Source organism: Seriola aureovittata, chromosome 3 (assembly GCF_021018895.1).
Source record: "Seriola aureovittata isolate HTS-2021-v1 ecotype China chromosome 3, ASM2101889v1, whole genome shotgun sequence".
Classification (NCBI taxonomy): Eukaryota; Metazoa; Chordata; class Actinopteri; order Carangiformes; family Carangidae; genus Seriola; species Seriola aureovittata.
Genome location: NC_079366.1, coordinates 5978306 through 5996425, shown reverse-complemented (window position 1 = coordinate 5996425; position 18120 = coordinate 5978306). Strand labels below are relative to the sequence as shown.

At 41.4% G+C, this 18120-nt stretch overlaps 1 protein-coding gene across 2 annotated transcripts; it reads left to right on the top strand.

Moving 5' to 3' along the window:
• The first annotated feature begins 15088 nt into the window (after positions 1–15088).
• On the top strand, positions 15089–17066 carry LOC130167077 (transcription factor JunB-like). 2 transcript variants are annotated; one of them, XM_056373047.1, is made up of 2 exons: positions 15089–15539; positions 15799–17066. In XM_056373047.1, the coding sequence occupies exon 2, from the start codon at positions 15837–15839 to the stop codon at positions 16728–16730; it is 894 nt and encodes a 297-aa protein (XP_056229022.1). In that variant the 5' UTR covers positions 15089–15539; positions 15799–15836; the 3' UTR covers positions 16731–17066. The 2 variants fall into 2 exon arrangements, with proteins under 2 accessions (XP_056229022.1, XP_056229021.1); XM_056373046.1 differs by having other exon boundaries at positions 15090–17066.
• Positions 17067–18120: the final 1054 nt, after the last annotated feature.

Below are 18120 nucleotides of genomic sequence, written 5' to 3'. Positions count from 1 at the left end.
CACACACACACACACACACACACACACATCACAAACTCTCACAAACACGCAATCACTTGCCAAAATGCTGAACTGTGGCAAACTTTATTGGTTGCAGCCCTCTGAGCTCCTGTAGATGGGAGTTGATCACGGTGCAGTGGTGTTATATTAAGGATGAACAAACAGGAAAACTGGGATCTGATGACATTATACCTTGTGATCTGTTATCACATGTAGTCAGATGTCACTCTTTTTATCGTCTACATTTCTTTTCCTTCATGTAGCTAAATGTGAGTCAATCATGTGCAGCTGATGTGATGATCAGAAGTCATAAAAGTCATTGGCCTAAAGTTTATATTTATCAGTAATGGCAGATAACAGTCCTAAATGTCTTTGATGGTGGATTAGGGATTAGTATTTAAATATAGCTATTGTTGTCATGTCAAAATTAATCCAGATTAGATGATACAGCCTGAAACATGCCAAGCCTGTTATACAAGATCTTGGAGCAAAACTGACATTTTTATTTATGTGTGGGGATAATTGTAAGATCAACAATAATGAGATCTGTGTCATGTGTAAAATGGCAGCTGGACGGCCTTTCACTCAACAGGAAGATACAAAAATATGATTAAAGTTTGACACCAGAGCCTGGTTGTTGTATAAATGTAGGTTGTAGATGCCTTGAAGGGATGGAGGATTTTGGCTGAGTTTTCCATCCAGCCCCCATCCTCATGTAGAACCATTAATCAGAGACAATATGAAGTCATCGCTCCCTTATGGGATTTTACTGCCTGTAAAAATAAACCTTACATGCTTCTTAAGCAGACTTGCTAACACTGATATCACGAACTAACAAGCTTTGGCAGCCTGTGGTGCATTCTTCTTTTCTTGGTGAAAATTCGTTTTTAAAAAAACAACTTCTTAATCAAATCAGCCAAAATTAGCAGGATTGAATGATTATGTTTCTTCTGTAGTTTTCGTGAGGTTTAACGCTAATAAAATGTGACGATCGGAAAGAACAGGAATCAATCAGTGGGTTGGGGGGAAACATTTAATCCCATAGGAGCTTCATATTTTCCATGAAGAGGGAGGAGTGAATGTTCCACAACAGCCTGAATACAGGAGAGGAGAGGAGAGGAGAGGAGAGGAGAGGAGAGGGGAAAAAGAAAAGAAAAAGAAAGGAAGAGAGAAGGAGGAAAGGATGGGAGGACAGATGGATGTGTGTTGTAACACCGAATGGGGAGGTGAAAGAGGGCGGTTAGCTGGCATGGTATTCGCGAGCAAATGCATGCGTCACTGAAGCTATTCCAAGATGCACAACACACTGTCACACACACACACACACACACACACACACACACACAAACATATACGCATGCACAATTTTAATAGGCTTTGGCTGTTTCCTTGACAACAGTATAGTATTTTGGGGGATCAGAGGTGCCGGTTATGTGCACATGGGGCAAATAAGAGGATACATGAGTGATGAGTGGAGGAACATAACAAAAGCAGATGCTTCCCCACAGATGCACTGCATGGACAATTAGGCAGTTAACATCCAATCAAAGCTCCGTGGCAGGTTTAAAAATGTGGATTCTGAGAGATATAAGTAACTCTGAAAGAGGGTTCATTGATGGCACAAGGATGGCAGGAGCTTCAATCTCAAAGACACCTGAACTGGTCAGTGTTTCAATAGGAACATTGACCAAAGTGACATCTGCATTTAGATCTATGGTGAAGGCGTCAGTAAATAGCTGACTGTGATGCTTGCATATTAGTGCCATACATTAACTACTGTATGGCCGGGCAAGGCTTTAACTGGTAGGCTTTCATACAGCAGCTCTTTCTCAGGTGACTGAGAATGTGAATGCATGATCAGCCTGTGTCAGCAAGAGCAGTCTGTCCACAATTACATACAGAGGGATATTATAGTAGGTTTCAGTGCATAAACCCTTCATTACAAAGATGAATGTACATGTGAAAGTACAGTGGTGCAAAAACCAGAGGCATTGGTCTACAGAGGTGTGGAAAAGGTGATATGGTCAGATGAGTCATCCTTCACCATGTTCTCAACAAGTGGGGGAGTGCATGTGTGGTGTACACCAAGAGAACAGGTACAGGCCTGAATGCTTGACCCCTGCAGTGAGGGGATCCAGTGGCTCTGTCTTGCTGGTATAGTTTGGATCCACTTGTCCCCTTCGAGGGAAGGGGTCACTACAAATCAATATAAAGTTGTTCTGAGTGATCACCTTCATCCTATGATGAGACATTTCTATCCTGAGAGGAGTGGTCTCTTCCAGGATGATGAAGCCTACATCCATAGGGGTCACTGAATGAATTGATGAGTAGAGGTAAATGATGTGCCATATACTATGGCCATCACAGTCACCAGGGCTGGAGATTTGAGAGAGACACTGAGACACTTTATGTTGGTTTTTCCTTTCATTTGTCACTTATCTGTGTGTGTGTGTGTGTGTGTGTGTGTGTGTGTGTGTGTGTGTGTGTGTGTGTGTGTGTGTGTGTGTTCAAATCAGCTGTTAAAAGTTTATTAGTCAAGCGCCATGTGGCCAAAATTGCGAAACAAGGACATTTATTCTGGTGAATTCAACAGTTCTGCGTAACTTACAGAAGGACTCCTTTCCTCACACCGTCTTAAATTAGTCATAATATATGAAGTTCTTTAAAACAACACTCAGTAACAGAGAGAAATGCCTTTGAGTAAAAAACTGTTACAAAGAAGAAGAGGTTTGAATTTGTTTTGCAACACAGTCACATAATATTTCAATGTGTCAACTCTATCCTCAGATCATCTAATTGCTCAGAAATTCATTGACGTCATTTAGGGACAGAGACAATGAACAAACGACAGATGTGGATGGATTTGACAATATCGGGTGCACTTCCTTTACTGCTTGTTAGATTTGCTGATAAGGAACTTCACACTTCTCTGCAATTTCCAACTTGCTAATGACCCTAACACATCTGCAGGAACCTAATAACCATCAAGAGGAAGCTATTATCCCCAAAAATAAACAGGGTGATCTAGTTCATCATTTTTAATTAAGGACTGTTCTCCGAGGATGCTTCTGAGAAAAGTCAACCGGTTGATAGATCTCCATATGTAAATGAAATGTTGACACTTGATCAGATACACACACACACACACACACACACACGCACGCACACACGCACACACACACACACACACAGAAAAAACACACACAATAGCCCCCACCTACACTTCACTACAGGAAATCAAGCATTTCCTGCTGCATATGGCACAGGATGTGAGGTTAGTAACTCAGCGTGTTTCAGTGTATTATGAATGAGAGCCACTCTCACTGTGGACCACAGTCTCACTCACAGCACTTCTGAAGTACTATATCAGTCCGAACTTTATTTACAAGACATTCTCTGCTCCCACACATTGAATAAAAGGCCACAATGGCACGAATGTCTACTTATATGAGTATGAAAATATAAGATGGTAAATAAAAAAGAGGAAGCATGCATAGAGAACTGATTTGCAATTCAGATTAAGCTAATTAAATCAGTTTGTTGTCATGTTTTTCGTGTGGTAAAGCAAAAGCTCCTCATATGTGTGTTTATGGAAGAAAAGTTGCTGTGGACAAATGTGTTTTCACGCCAAATAAATGTAATGTAGGGGCGTCGTGTAGCGTAGTGGTCTAAGCAGGCGCCCCATGTGTAGAGGCTACAGTCCTCGCTGGCCCCGGTTCGAATCCCGCATCGGACGGCCTTTCGCTGCATGTCATTCCCCCTCTCTGCCTCCCTGTCTCTCTCCACTATACTATCAAATAAAGGCATAAAAAGCCCAAAAAAATATACTTTAAAAAAAATGTAATGTAAAACTAATAATCTGCAATTTATCCATTTGGTAATGGTATCCATTAGGAATGTATTAAAGTGTTCTCTAATATAAGATGTAATCTTTAGCATGCCACTAGCTTACTACTTGCAACCTAGTGTTACTTCCAAGGCCAAGGAGCAGGCCATTTCTACATTATTTTGTATGGTAGGTTGCATTATAAAAAACTGCAGAGTAAGAGTAATATTAACAGTCGTAATATTATTCTTGTTCTTTATTTGGTTTGGGGAAGTTTATACTTCAGCAATCCCTGGCACACTCCTTAACCAAGAGCATGATGCCAGATATTATTATTATTATTAATAATAATAATTTCATGCATCCAAGGTTATGCTAACATAAATACTATTTTAATTAACTTTTGATACTGTACTATAATGCTAGGGCTAATGAGCTCTAGCCTTCAATACATGAACAGTCCTGCAAATTTTAACCTACACAGACATCAGAGACTGAGAGTGACATGACACATCAACTTATTTAACTTCCTTTAACCGATTTTAAAAGAAGTCAGCTGGAAACAATAAAAAGTCATCTTGAGATGAAGCTTTCAACCTATTCATGAAATTAGCGTCAATTCACTTGCTAGCTACTGCTGATATCTGCAAGCTAGCTGCAGCCAACAAAACTGAGAGTCATCAGTTAGAAATGCAAAACCTACTTCTCTAAATTTTTCTTAAAGTAAAGACTTTCAGTTTAAAAAATTACTATGAATTGCCTACTTGCTTTCCATGATAGAACCAAAGAACATCAGGATTTAGCAAGGGGTCAATTAGCCATGTGTCTGCAGAACAATAGTGCCTGCATGTGCACACTTGTATGTGTATTTGCTTTGATCAAGCAACTGCATGACAAGACGACTTTGTCTCATCGTTATCATGCATGCACCTATGTGTTCCCGCATTGTAAACAAGGGTCAAGTGTTGCCCCTGGGCAGAATTTTAAATACACTGCTTGTGCCAAGCATGTCTGCATAAAAAAACACCCCAAGGTCAAACAGCATGCTCAGCAAAGCACACATAATGCATGTTCACGGGAAGAGAACTAGAGGCAGACAAACAGGCAGATAGATGTACGGATAGAGAGGAAGAGCTACAAGGAACAAAAGGATGCGGTTTTCCAGAGAAAAACTTTTAGCCAGAGAAAAGATCTTTTTTACACATTGCCTGATGGTTACTACCATACCCATCTGATTGAGTGATAATACCCTCCACCTCATTTCTGGGCACAAGACTCCACCAGTAATACCAGACAGCTGGGAGGCAGAAAAAAGCAAAAGTGCAGTTTAACCGTTTCACTGCCAGACAGAATTGAGTTGGCTGTGGTTGTCTGACTAAAAGCTTTCTCTCTCAGTCTCTATATATTAGTGGTTTCACTCCAATGCATACTGATGAAAGTGTCAGTAGACCGCTCCCAGTCACGCCTGTCTCTACCACTACCTGACAGATTGCTGTGGACGATGAGGAGGCTTTTCAAGTAACTCATCAGTAATGGCTTCGGTGTATATGTGATCAATCTGCACCGTCCTGAAATGAAACCAAATGTCCTGATGAATACATGAGACGAGCATATGTGGTTCATCGCTTCTGGAAATGTTAAAAATGAAGTGTTCACCACTTCTGGATTTCAGTGTTTGTGCACAGGGGATATTTTTTGTAGAAGTTATGACTACAAATGACTCTGCGATTTCCCCCCTGCTGCGTCTTTCTTTCCCCTTTGCTCTCATGGGAATGCAAGGGGAGTAAATATGAGGGGTGGGACTCACAAAAATTATGTGATAAAAAGCAGATGAGGACAGTGAGTAAAATAATTCGGACACAAATTTAAAAACACGTGTGAATGAAGCATTCATGAATTGACAATTTAGCCCTTAAATTCTCTTAACTGGATAATACTTTGAAGGAAACTTTTGATCAAAATCTTTTCTGCATTTTTTAACACTTGATGAAGTATCATGTAACATGTGCACTGGCCAGGCCACAAAGTGACAATTTTGGGATAATGTAAAATACTAAACTATAGTTTAACAATAAAATACGTAGAGAAGATAATCAAGTCACCAAACTTACACAGCTGAAGTTTACAAACATTAGCCACCATAAGCTACTGGTCATACCAGACCAATTACGTCTGTAGCAGCATAACCCCTGTGTTAAACTGAGAAATTATGCATTTAATTGCTCACGAATTAGCTTTTTATTTGCTTGAGAAGGATTGAGTTAATTTTTCTATTAAAAGTAATATATTCTCAATTCAAACAAACCATATACTTCAAGACCAACTTTAAAGGAGCTATTTGTAAATTTTGCTATTGCTATATAGCCAACATTAGCATTCACAGCTGTTTACTTACAGGTCTAGAAGAAATGTTGCGAGTTCAGCATCAAACTCCTTTACTCGCCAAGAGCTGTCTCAAGTAGTGGAAAGCAACACCAATGTTAACTTCTGTCTCTATCACGTCTTTTCTTCTAACGAAGTTTCTGATAGCGACTTACTTTAGCCTTCAATCTGTCCGGAAGACGTAGCGCTGCTCAGAAGTCGAATTATAACCTCTCGTCTTGCAAACGCAACAATGGCGGAATCTCTTGTCAAGCGTCAATCACTACCACGCGCTCCCAGCAAGAAATCACATTCTGCAGCAGAGAAAACTTACAAATAGAGCTGTGAGAGCTAAATCATTAGCTCAGTTATACTTTCATCAAGAGTCAATAGAAGTCAAGGTAAAAGATCTTTTACATTGTGATTTTTCAAAGTCACCCCTCACAGGAGTAAACACTGTTGAATCTACATAAAACTGAAGACATGCAAAAACAAAATGCCCCTTGTGTGTGTGTATTTGAGTGTACACATATGTGTCATGTTGCTGGGGGACTGAACAGAGAATGTGAATGTACAGGTGACACAAATGAGTCTCATGTTTACAACAAGCATCTGTGGTTTGTTGTTTTGATGAGACATGATGTGTAATGTTTTGGGCTGAAATGGCTTGCTAATGTGTGTAATTTATAAGTTGTCATATCTTTAACATATCTCCCCCTTTGCTGTGTGATGATGATGATGATGCTAAATATGTGGCAGACCAACACAACCACCCATGCAGGCTACCTTTACATATGTATTGCACTAAAAGGTCCCTAGGCTTGAATATGACAGTACTTATTTATCAGGAAATTCTTTTTACATCATAGAGCCTTCAGATAAAAGGCTCACACCTAATTATCACAAACATACCCACATGTCAGTAAAAGGACTTGAAAACAGCAGATACAGTAAATGATGGAGCAGACAGGCAGTAATATCTGCTCATTCAAGGGCTGAAACGCCTCTCCTCACAGTTTGATATTCATGTACAAGTTGGTACCAATTATCAATGATCCTATTATAGCATTTAGTGGAGGCATTCAGTGCATGTAGATCAAAAAAGCAATTGCCTTTGACCGCCTTTGTACTCTCTCACTCGGCTTTCTTGGTAAGAGAACAACTATCCTTTGACAGGAAAGTTCCTGTCTGTGTGTGAGCGTGTGTGTGTGTGTGTGTGTGTGCGCGCACATAGAACTGAGTGTGTGTGAAAACCCATACTGGTGAACCACTTCTGGTAAGTAAAATAGAAGTGGGCTTATTGCTTGCTGGTGTCATCTCCACATTGCTGTGAAACTGGCAGTAAATAATGAGTGAGTGACTGCTGAATTCAGATGAAAGTTTTAGGGGCTTGAATGACTAATTAGGAGATTAAGTTAGCATGTATTATGACTGTAATCCCTCTCAGTGTAGACAATTTGATTATGGGATTAATATTATGTTAGTGTTGAGCTGTATGCTGAATATTATAGGACTGATACATTGTGATGAGATTGTATTAAGGCCTATAAAAAAGTTGTACACATTTACTGGATGTTTGAAACTTTTAAAGTATGATCAAATCTGTCTGAAAACAATGAAACCAGTAAACCGGGACAGCGTGGGCATCATCACTCTGCCACATTATCAAAATGTACATCACTCTGTGGAATACAGTGAGATGTACTCGCTGTTCTAATGAATCAATGGGTTGGAAACTGACTTCTCTGTTGCTTGGGACAAACACAGAGGTTCAATAATGAAACCTAACTTATCTACATAAATCAACAAGTGCTCCACACTCTTCTGTTCATTGTTACACCAGTTTTGCGGGACCTAGACTTTCATGATAATTAAGTATTCTCAGGCTGCCGTATCATGGCATCCACTTCTGTTCACATCTCTTTATTTACAGGAAGCAATGAAGTCTAGAAGTGCTGAGTCTCAATGATCATCAGCAGCAGTGAGAGCATCAGAATGCGCTTTTGGGCGCCTACACAGTTTCAGCCCAACTCGCACCATTGATCTCGCCAGTAACCACATGATTAGACACACTGTCCTTTCCCTGTATCTACGTAGTGTCTCTTTGGTAAACATTTCTCATAATGCATGCTCTCAGTTGCAGATGTGAAAGATTCAAACAGACAAGGCACATCAATTAATGTTCTATATGAGTAGACTATTGATATTTATAGAAATGCATCTGAACACATGTTGAGACAGAGAGACTGGAGATAAATTAGATAGAGACAGAAAAGTTCTTGGAAATCAGTTTCCTGGGTGTGTTGTTTGGATTTCAAACCTCTACTACAGCAACCAGATATGCCCAGAAACATCATGTTGTATCAGTAAGTATCTACCATAAGCGACACCGTCTTTGCACTGAAAGATAAACATAGCTATCATCTCTCATTTAAATTTCCTGCTGGGAAATTGTGTAGGCTGAAGTGAGGCACTAACCTCAAACCAATACTACAGCTACTCATTCTACATGCCGAGAGTAAATAAGCCAAGTCTTTTACCCGCTACTGTGATTAATGTTACCATCTGCCCTGCCATGTGAATGAGCCATCTTTCTCACAGGTCAATACATATTTTCACCACCTCTTTATTTTCGTGGGAGCAATGACTTTAGGCGAGTGATGTTACAGACATGCCAAACGGAAGGGTGAGATATTTACACGAGGCCCAAAAAACGACCATACACTTCATCTATCCTTAGAAACATGAACACTGAATGATCCAAAAAGGAAATACTGAAAAAAAACAAAACATAACATAACATGCATGGTAGATATGCAACAACAAACTGTACCTTGTCACAAATGCACACAGGGAGAAGACTGCATTAAGCACAAATTTTACCATGAGGGCTGTGTACAAATATTTGATGGAAAGACAATTTCCAATGTTAAAGGAATAGTTCAACATTAAAAAAAAAAAAAATTATTTGCTTCTTTGCTCAGAGTTAAGATGAGAAGATTGATACCACTCTTATGTCTGTACAGTACATACAAAGCTGGAGCCAAGAGATGGTTATCTTAGCTTAGCATAAAGCCTGGAGTCTTGTTGTCACCATGCGTTTAACAGATAACCAACAGTGGCTCCAGGGAATTACTGCTCCCAGCCAAGAAGCAGTCTGGCACACGTCCTGCCTTGAATTCGCAACTTGTCGTTTTCTTTGACACACTTTTGTTGACAGTTGTGTAATAGCATATTAGCAGACATGAAGATTTAATTTACTTCCTAATGATGTAGAATATGATGATAAAATTAGATATTAGAAAACACAGACATCACTCAGCAAGCGCTGTGTGATTTATAAAGGTTAATCAAGGCAGCAGTGGTGTGATATAAAACTCCTACTTAACATCTAATTTTAATACATCCTGTATAAAGAGCTATCAGTCCTGGACATCTGCAGATCTGGTGCAGCCGTTAGCATGATTCCTGACATGAACCTTTTCAACGCTGCTGTTGCCACACCATCACCGCAGCCGGCCCATTACCGCAACTTACTGAGGAAATGAAAATGCGGTGTACCCAAATCCTCCACACCCTGGCCTCCTGCCACCTCACACTCACTTCTCCTATTTACACAAAGAGGAACTCTTGGCCAGTGTCAGACAGAGGAATCAAACTTCTGAAACACATCCCACCTCTCCTCCCTGACCCCCCAGTGTAGAACAAATCTGAATCCAGTTGTCATCTGTGTGTCTGCATGTGGCTTATTTAGGGTTAAAACAAATACAGAATGTACCATGCTCCATGTATTTTATTGTAATCATAATGATATGGACTTCTGCACTATAAGGTTGAATGATGTCACAACACTGTGAGCAACCTTTTAGTCACTTACAGTATATCAGCCCTCATAGTTTCACAGCAAACGTATGATGTGTCTTGTTTGGGTGCGTTTGCAGAAAAGGGCGTGTTTTGCTTATTACTCACCTCTGTCATTTTACTATTATGCTTATTTGACACCTGTTTCTGACCTGTCTGGGTGCATTTATGTTTTTTTTTTTTTTGTAGTTCATATCCACTTCAGGCACTTCTCCTACAAGAGTCATAAAAAGTAAGATTCTTCCCTTTTTATCAGCTCTTTTCTATATTGAGTTCTGTATAAATACACATAAATGTACACAGATACAATAAAACTGATATTGGGGGAATTCAGTGATGACCATGTTGGTCTTTTGGTCAGTACTTTGGTTCTGACTCAAATATCTCAACAACTACTGGGTGGATGGTCATGAAATTTGGCACACACATTCATGTTCCCCTCAGGATAAACTGCAATGACTGGTGATCCCTTGACTTTTCATCTAACACAACCATCAGGCCAAAGTTTCAGTTTTTCAAACACTTGAAAGTCAGAAAATTTCCCATTGGCCTCAGCTGCATAAGTGCTAATTAGTAAATGTTAGCATGCTAACACTAAACTAAGATAGATAGATAGATAGATAGATAGATAGATAGATAGATAGATAGATAGATAGATAGATAGATATAAATTCATGAAATAAGAAGATAGTGAACATATTAAACATTACACCTGCTTAACATCAGGATTGTAGCATTATGAGGATGTTGCCATGCCTGCGTTAGCATTTGGCTCAAAGCCTAAATGCAGCCACAGAGAGCCACTATAGTGTAGCTGCAGACCTTTGTTGCATAAATGTAGACAGATACAATAAAACTGATACTGGGGGAATTTGATGAGAATCGGACAAAGGACACCACAGTCTGCAACAGGGTTGACCAAAATATATCAACACAACTCCTAACCCCACAGTTAACACCATCACGCTCAGTTTCACCCCCTCATAATGAAGTTCACATTTTTGTCTCTTTCCAACAAAAAAGGCAACAATGAGCCAGCTCAATTAATAAACCAAATGGGCATGTGAAATCAGATTAGACCTAATTAAACACCCCCCCACCCCCACCCACCCCCAACCCCACTTCCTGCTGTTTGCCTTTTTTTTATAGACTGGCAGAGTGACAGGGAGTTTAAGCATCCATGTAGATGGAGGGGAAGTGGGAAGGACAGCTCCATATGCGTTACGTCTGCCCGAGGGGACAGTTGGGTCTGACTGTCTTTCCCTGCCACACTCATTTGGCCTCAGCAATCATCTTGTCTTGTGCTAAAGGTCTCTCATCGCTACAAGGCTCCTTGGCACTATCTGGAAGCTACAGACGAAAGAATATGCTGATTAAACATGCCTTCATTAAAGCGATTACATGCACAAGATGGTTCAATTTCCCACGGGCAGCCAAATAACGATGAAGGGGAAGAAGACAAAAGGAAAAGGCTTTTGGTGCAGGGAGAGGGTTCAGTTCAGAAAGAGGAGGAGGGGGTGAAAGAGAAATTGACAATGGCTGCTTGTTAGCATTAATTTAAGTGGCTCACACGCTCTCTAAGGACTAACAGTCTTCTGACTTAATGTGCTGTGTGAGGGGGTGAGCTGTCCTCTCCTCGCAGGGACAGCCAGCTTTTTGCCCTGATGAACACCCCTACCTGACTCACCACACCTACAGGCCACTTCCAGGTCACCAAGCTTCCAGCGTGGAAGACCTTGCCAAAGATGCAAGAGAAATGTTACTTCTGGTTCATTTGATAAAGCTGGCCAGTGTTTTAGTGCCTGAATAAGCTGCAGAGGTTGCGGTGGGAGGCGAGAAGGAAAGGAGGGAGTTAAAGTCATGATGAAGGCCAAATGAACATCAGCAGCTTTCAGGCATTCTTCCGTTTTGTCCTTTTCTGACAAAAGTTTTGTATTTGAAGTCAGAGAAGTAATTACAGAGCATGGTCAGAGAGGATGATACCAAACAGGATTTTTTTTCTGATAAGTAAATACTCATGCAAGCTAAATGAATTTGAAGTATCACAAGTCCTCTAGTGATAAAAAGACAACCCTCATTTTGTGAATCCAAATCACTAATTTTATTGGCTAGCTCTAATGTTCTGTAAACTCATCCCAGCTTAGATACTTTATGACTTTTTCACAATGTGGTTAAATCAGCTCCGTCAGCAGTCCTGGCCACTTCCAGATAGTTGAATGAATTCTCAGTAAAAAAAACATATTTTGGAAGCATGATTCATAACTGAACAAGTATAGGTGTGTACTTGACATATAGACTTTCCTCTAAATGACAATACAATGTGTCAGATTCAATTAATTCCTCTCATCTATGCTATTGCGGGCTTCTAACCCGCTACAGTTCACTTCACATGCCCTCGGTATCTCTCCCAGGCACAGCCAGTAGTCATCACGTAACCCAGTGAGGTGCTAATAACCAATGAAGAACAGATAAAGTGTCTTTGTATGGCTCAGCCACGGGGGTCGTCTGCACCGCTGAGGCTGATTGCACCTATATGCACCACTGTTGCGTTCATGTTTTGTTTTTTTCATATTTCTGCTGTTGCGCTTGTTCTCTGTCACCCTTTCTGTCAACCTCAATCACACCAGCACTCAAAAAAGCTGAAAAAATTGCATGTATGAGGTGTTTGAGCTGCGCCTCTAAGAATTTCTGTGCATTGCCACATGTAATCATGTGCACATGTGCGTGAAATTGTTCAGAGCATATTAAGGGTCTCAAACAGAAAAGTCACATGTAAATATTCCATAGCAGAATTTCTTGCACATGCAAATCTTCTTTTTTTTTTAATTTATTTTTTTCAGGCTTTTTGTGCCTTTATTGATAGTGCAGTAGAGAGAGACAGGAAATGAGGAGGCAGAGAGGGGGAATGACATGCAGCTAAGGGCTTGTCCGATGCGGGACTCAAACTGGGGCCAACTGCAGCGAGGACTGTAGCCTCTACACATGGGGCGGATGCTCATCCAACTGAGCTACTCGACCCCTGCATATGCAAATCTAAAGGTCCCATATTGTATAAAGGTAGATTTCTATGTCTTCTTTGATTATAAAGCAGGTCTAGGTTCTATATTAATACTGTGAAAGTATCAAAGTGCTCAGTCCACAGAGAAATGCACACAGCCTTTATTCAGAAACTGAGCCTTAAAACGTCAGGATTTCTGTAACTTTGTGATGTCACAACAAAGCAGTTACCACTCTCAGGAGTACACCAGGCCTGAAATCTGCTATATTTTCATTTTAACAGTCAGCCAAACACTGACCTGTTGTTACTAGAGCTCCAGAGAGAAGCCTGAGAGAGGAGATGTTAAACTACATTGAGACGGTTTGTGGTTCTTAAAACCACAAATATGTCTCCTTATGGATCAACACTTCAAAAAAAAACAATAATATGTAAATGAAATTAATAGTCCTAAGAATTGTCATCCTAAGAACCATTTATTTATAGTCTAATTAGAAGTGAATGTTTATCAGTATTGAACCAGATGTGATAAGAGGTCACAGTTTTGTGATATCTCAAAGCAGTGACTCTACTGACCTTTAGTAAGTGGATTAGGTCACTCTGAAACTGGAACTGACCACTGAGTGATACTTCACTCTGTTTCCCTGAAACTACTTCTGTTTCTCTGTTTCCCCCTTAGATTTCTTCTCACTAACAGGAGATTTAACTGGTGCATCGGACCACTGTTTTAGTGGGAGGAGCTTGGCCCAAGCTGACCACTGACCGCTGCGTGACAGCTGGCCAAACCTCTGCAACTTTTGACTCCCACAAACTGAGGAAGCACTAAGGATGCAACTTGATGTTGCAACAGATATTCTAAATAAATTTCCTAAAATGCAGCAGCTCTGGTGAGGCCCAATAGAAATGGTACACCCGATTTATCATTTAATCAAGATGTGTGGTTGGTGCAAAGATAATGGCAAAGATTCAAAGGTCAACGTGGTCTTATTCTATGAGGGAAAACCCCACACACAACTTCAAAAGAGGATTTTAACCTGTAATTCAAATCCAGTATGAAATGAAAATGCACAGTCTGACAGGAGCCTGTCATTGAAAAACACTGGAGATACTGAAGTTATATTTAGATTGTTTTACTCACAGTGCAACTTTGTGATATTGCCATTAACTTTAATGGTCTGGGATAGCTTACATTGTTACTATGTGCTTAATATTACAGCTGATATGTGTGAGAACTTGTTTGTTCTGAGGATAGGTAAGGAGGACGTCGGAAAGTCAAATTGGAAGATCCTAATGTGTATGGGTGCACTGCCCTCTGGGAAGTGATTCAGAGGTCATTACCAAACACAGAAGACAAAGACGTCTTTCTATCAAACAGGTGTTCAGCTCAGGGGTCATGTCTTCACCCTCAAATACCTTTGAGGCTCTGTCATTTGTTTACGCTCCTGTAATTTCTATAGTAACGTGTTCAGTTCAGTACACATAATAAACCCACACAACAACTGGCTAAGAGTAAGACCCAGTTAGAAATGAGCTAGTATGACTTTTTTATTATTACTCTAATGATACAACCATGTAACTCCTACGTGACAAATTAAAAGTACTAAAGCAGAAGTTGGTGAGTAAGTTTGCTGAGTGTTACCTCCTTCCATCATTGAGTATTAGGCTTGTCTGTTCGTTATCTTTACTTTTCTTTATCACATGGATGCATTCCTCTGTCTGATAGACTGAGCATATGTCCTTTCTTGCCAGACAGCCATTATGCTCCCTGCATTTTTGAGGACATCACGCCCAACAGTTAACACCACCTACCCATCCTCTCCCTGCCTGCAGGGTGAAGGAGCGCAGCAGTGTTCCTCCTCCGCCTCCCACATCCCGGAGAACTGGAAGCGCGCCAGGATGGGATTGGCTTCCCGCTCCTGTCAGGGAGGAACTGGTGCGCCAGGATACCCAAATATGGACCGGTCGATATCAGTTTGGATCGCATGACTCAGCACCGGAGTAGACTATATATCCTGACCGCTGGGATTGTTGCTGAGGGAAACAGACAGAGTGGTCGCAGGAGTGTTGTAGGTGTCCCATTTTGACTGGAATAGCCCAATAGAGCCTTGAATGACTGTGCGCTGTGGGAAACATTTAAACTGACTTGTTAATAAATAATAAGGAGTGTGGATGCGCACGAGGTCTTTTGCGTGTTTACCTGGTTTGAGTTTCCCCCACGCCGAATAGGCTTCGTCTTGTTTACAGTCCCTGTTCCTGGCAACAACGTCATCTACTCTATCTGACATCCCGGAGGCGGGGACACAAACAACCAATCAGCAGGTTGGTTGGAGCGCTTCTCGCCGGATTGTATAAATAGAACGGAACGCGCCGGCCGGCTGTCAGTAAAGAGGAAACAGAAGCGGAAGTCTGATTGAGAGCAGAAAAGACTCTCCTACACACGAGTGGATTGAAAACATCTGAATTAGTCACTGGACTCCGCTTTGAATCCAACTAAAGGTACAAATCGACGACTTGGTACAGTACAGTTCCACTATTTTGGAAGTTTTGCTCTGTTTTTGATAACTTTGATCTTCAGTAAAATAATACAGCGGGACTTTGTGCTGGAGATTGAATCAGTTGGGACACTGAAGCCTCGGTGTCCGAGCAGCATCTTTGCAGCGCACTCTTGTATTTGACTGTCTGATTTGAAATATGTCCACAATAATGGAACAGCCTTTTTATGACGACTCGTTTCTCTCTGCTTATGGCCATCCAGGCGCAGCTCTGCCAGACTACAAGCTGCTAAAGCAGAATATGAACTTGAACTTCTCCGAATCATATCGGAACTCAAACTTCAAGTCACAGCACCTGCGCGCCGACAGTGATTTCTATTCAGCGGGGACGGCGGACGTGGGCTCTCTGAAGCTCGCCTCTCCTGAACTGGAGCGACTCATCATCCAAAACAGCAACGGGGTCATCACTACAACGCCGACACCTGCCCAGTACCTGTACAACCGCGGGATCACAGAGGAGCAGGAGGGCTTTGCTGAAGGTTTTGTAAAAGCACTGGACGATCTACACAAGATGAACCAGATGGCTCCTCCAAACGTGTCCATCGGCACCGGTGGCGTTGGCTGTTCGGCTCCAGCCTCTGTGTTCGGCTCCTCCATGCAGCCAGAACCGCTCGAGTACACCACACTGGGCAGCTGCACCAATAACCCCAGCCTGTCCTCTGCAGCCAGCTACCCATCCACCACTATCAGCTACCTGCCCCACCACCAGTACCACCAGCATCCTCAGGCCGTTGCGCACGGATCTCACCATTTCCAGCACTCCCTGGCCAGTGCTGGCATCCACTCGCAGCGCTTCGGCGGGTTGAAAGAGGAGCCTCAGACTGTTCCCGACATGCAAAGCAGCGACAACGGCTCTCCGCCGATGTCCCCCATCGACTTGGAGAACCAGGAGCGGATCAAAGCGGAGCGCAAGCGGCTGAGGAACCGGCTCGCAGCCTCAAAGTGTCGGAGGCGCAAGCTGGAGCGCATCGCTCGTCTGGAGGACAAAGTGAAGGTGTTGAAAACAGACAACGCCGGACTGTCAAACACGGCTTCTCTACTGCGGGAGCAGGTGGCCCAACTCAAACAGAAAGTCATGACACATGTGAGCAGTGGCTGCCAGCTCATGTTAGCGCCCAAAGTGAAGTCTTATTGAAGTAACATTGCACTTTTAGAAACACTGGACAATGACTGCACTGACAACACAATGAACAATGTCTTTATACATAGTATGAGAGAACTGGATCATCATGGTTTCTTTGGCTGAAAGAAAAGTAGCCTCCACACAGAAATCATACAAGACTAAAACACTTAGGGCATTTTTGAATAAGTTTTTAAAAGTGTCGTCTCGGGTTTGCCTGTTTACATTTTGTTTTTTTGATTGTGATGCTTCTTATGTAAGTTATTTGTGTTTGTCAGGTTGAGCCTGATGAGCCTGTCTTTTTTTACTTGTACAGTATATTTAAGTAAACGAAAGTATGAAACTAAGAAATATCTGGTGTTGTTTCTTTTTGAGCTTATGTGTATTTAAAACCGCCACTTCTTAGGAATCATTATTTATCACAGTGATTCTCGTTAGCGCAACCGCACTGTTGTCAGTGATCTTTCTGGTCAGCACAGAAGTTTACAGTAGCAGTTGACTGACGTTGTAGACGTCCCAGCGTAGGATTGTTTCCCTATTGACGTACATACGTCATTCCATATATGGTCAATTTAGCTGACTAGCGTCACATCACGAAAAGGTTTCCGGGAACTCCCTCCTACATTGCCAGTCAGAAATGCTGCGCTCCCCCCTTCACGCCCCATTCACACCACAATGTGTGTGTGTGTGTGTGTAAATGAAGAGGTTTTGTCGATGAGTGGCTTATTCGAGTTAAGGGAGTTTCCCCATTCTGCTTTCAATTTCCCAAAACAAGCCGTGAGAACACTAGCTCAGGAAAAATGGTTGCAAAAGGTTCCAGACAAACATGCAGAGAAGACTTTCTGTCTGATGGTTAAGAGCTAGTTTGAAATTACAAGAATTAGTGACAACACTGACAGACGTAACTGTTGTGGAAGAGTAGGGGTCACAAATAGTATGTAGGATCCAGGTGTAACAGAAAGTGCCCACTAAGTTGTATAAACTTAGACATTAAGGATTACTGTGTCTGAACAGTGATGATATATCCCACTATATTTCTGTAGGTAGATACTTTATTTATCCCCATGGGGAAATGCAGGTGTCCAGTAGCTCATTAGTAATAATAATAATAATACTTAATATAAATAAATAAAACTAAGAGTGGTTACTTGGGTGTCATCCTATTTTACTTCAATGATAGTGGAAAAAGGCATTATAATTGCACTGGAAATTATATTAAACATAGTGGGAAAAATATAGGTAACTAGGTATGTGTAGTTGGGACAGTCATGCAGGTCTGTGTTGAATCATTTCCAACAATCCAATATTTCCCAAGAAGCTTTGGTGCCATTTGGCAACACCAGGTTGTTATGCTGAGTCAATCACCACAATAATTCCAATATTAACCAAGACTTCACAGCCTCAT

Excerpts from the sequence above, each read along its gene's own strand:
- LOC130167077 (XM_056373046.1), top strand. The coding sequence starts at position 15,735 with ATGTCCACAATAATGGAACAGCCTTTTTATGACGACTCGTTTCTCTCT.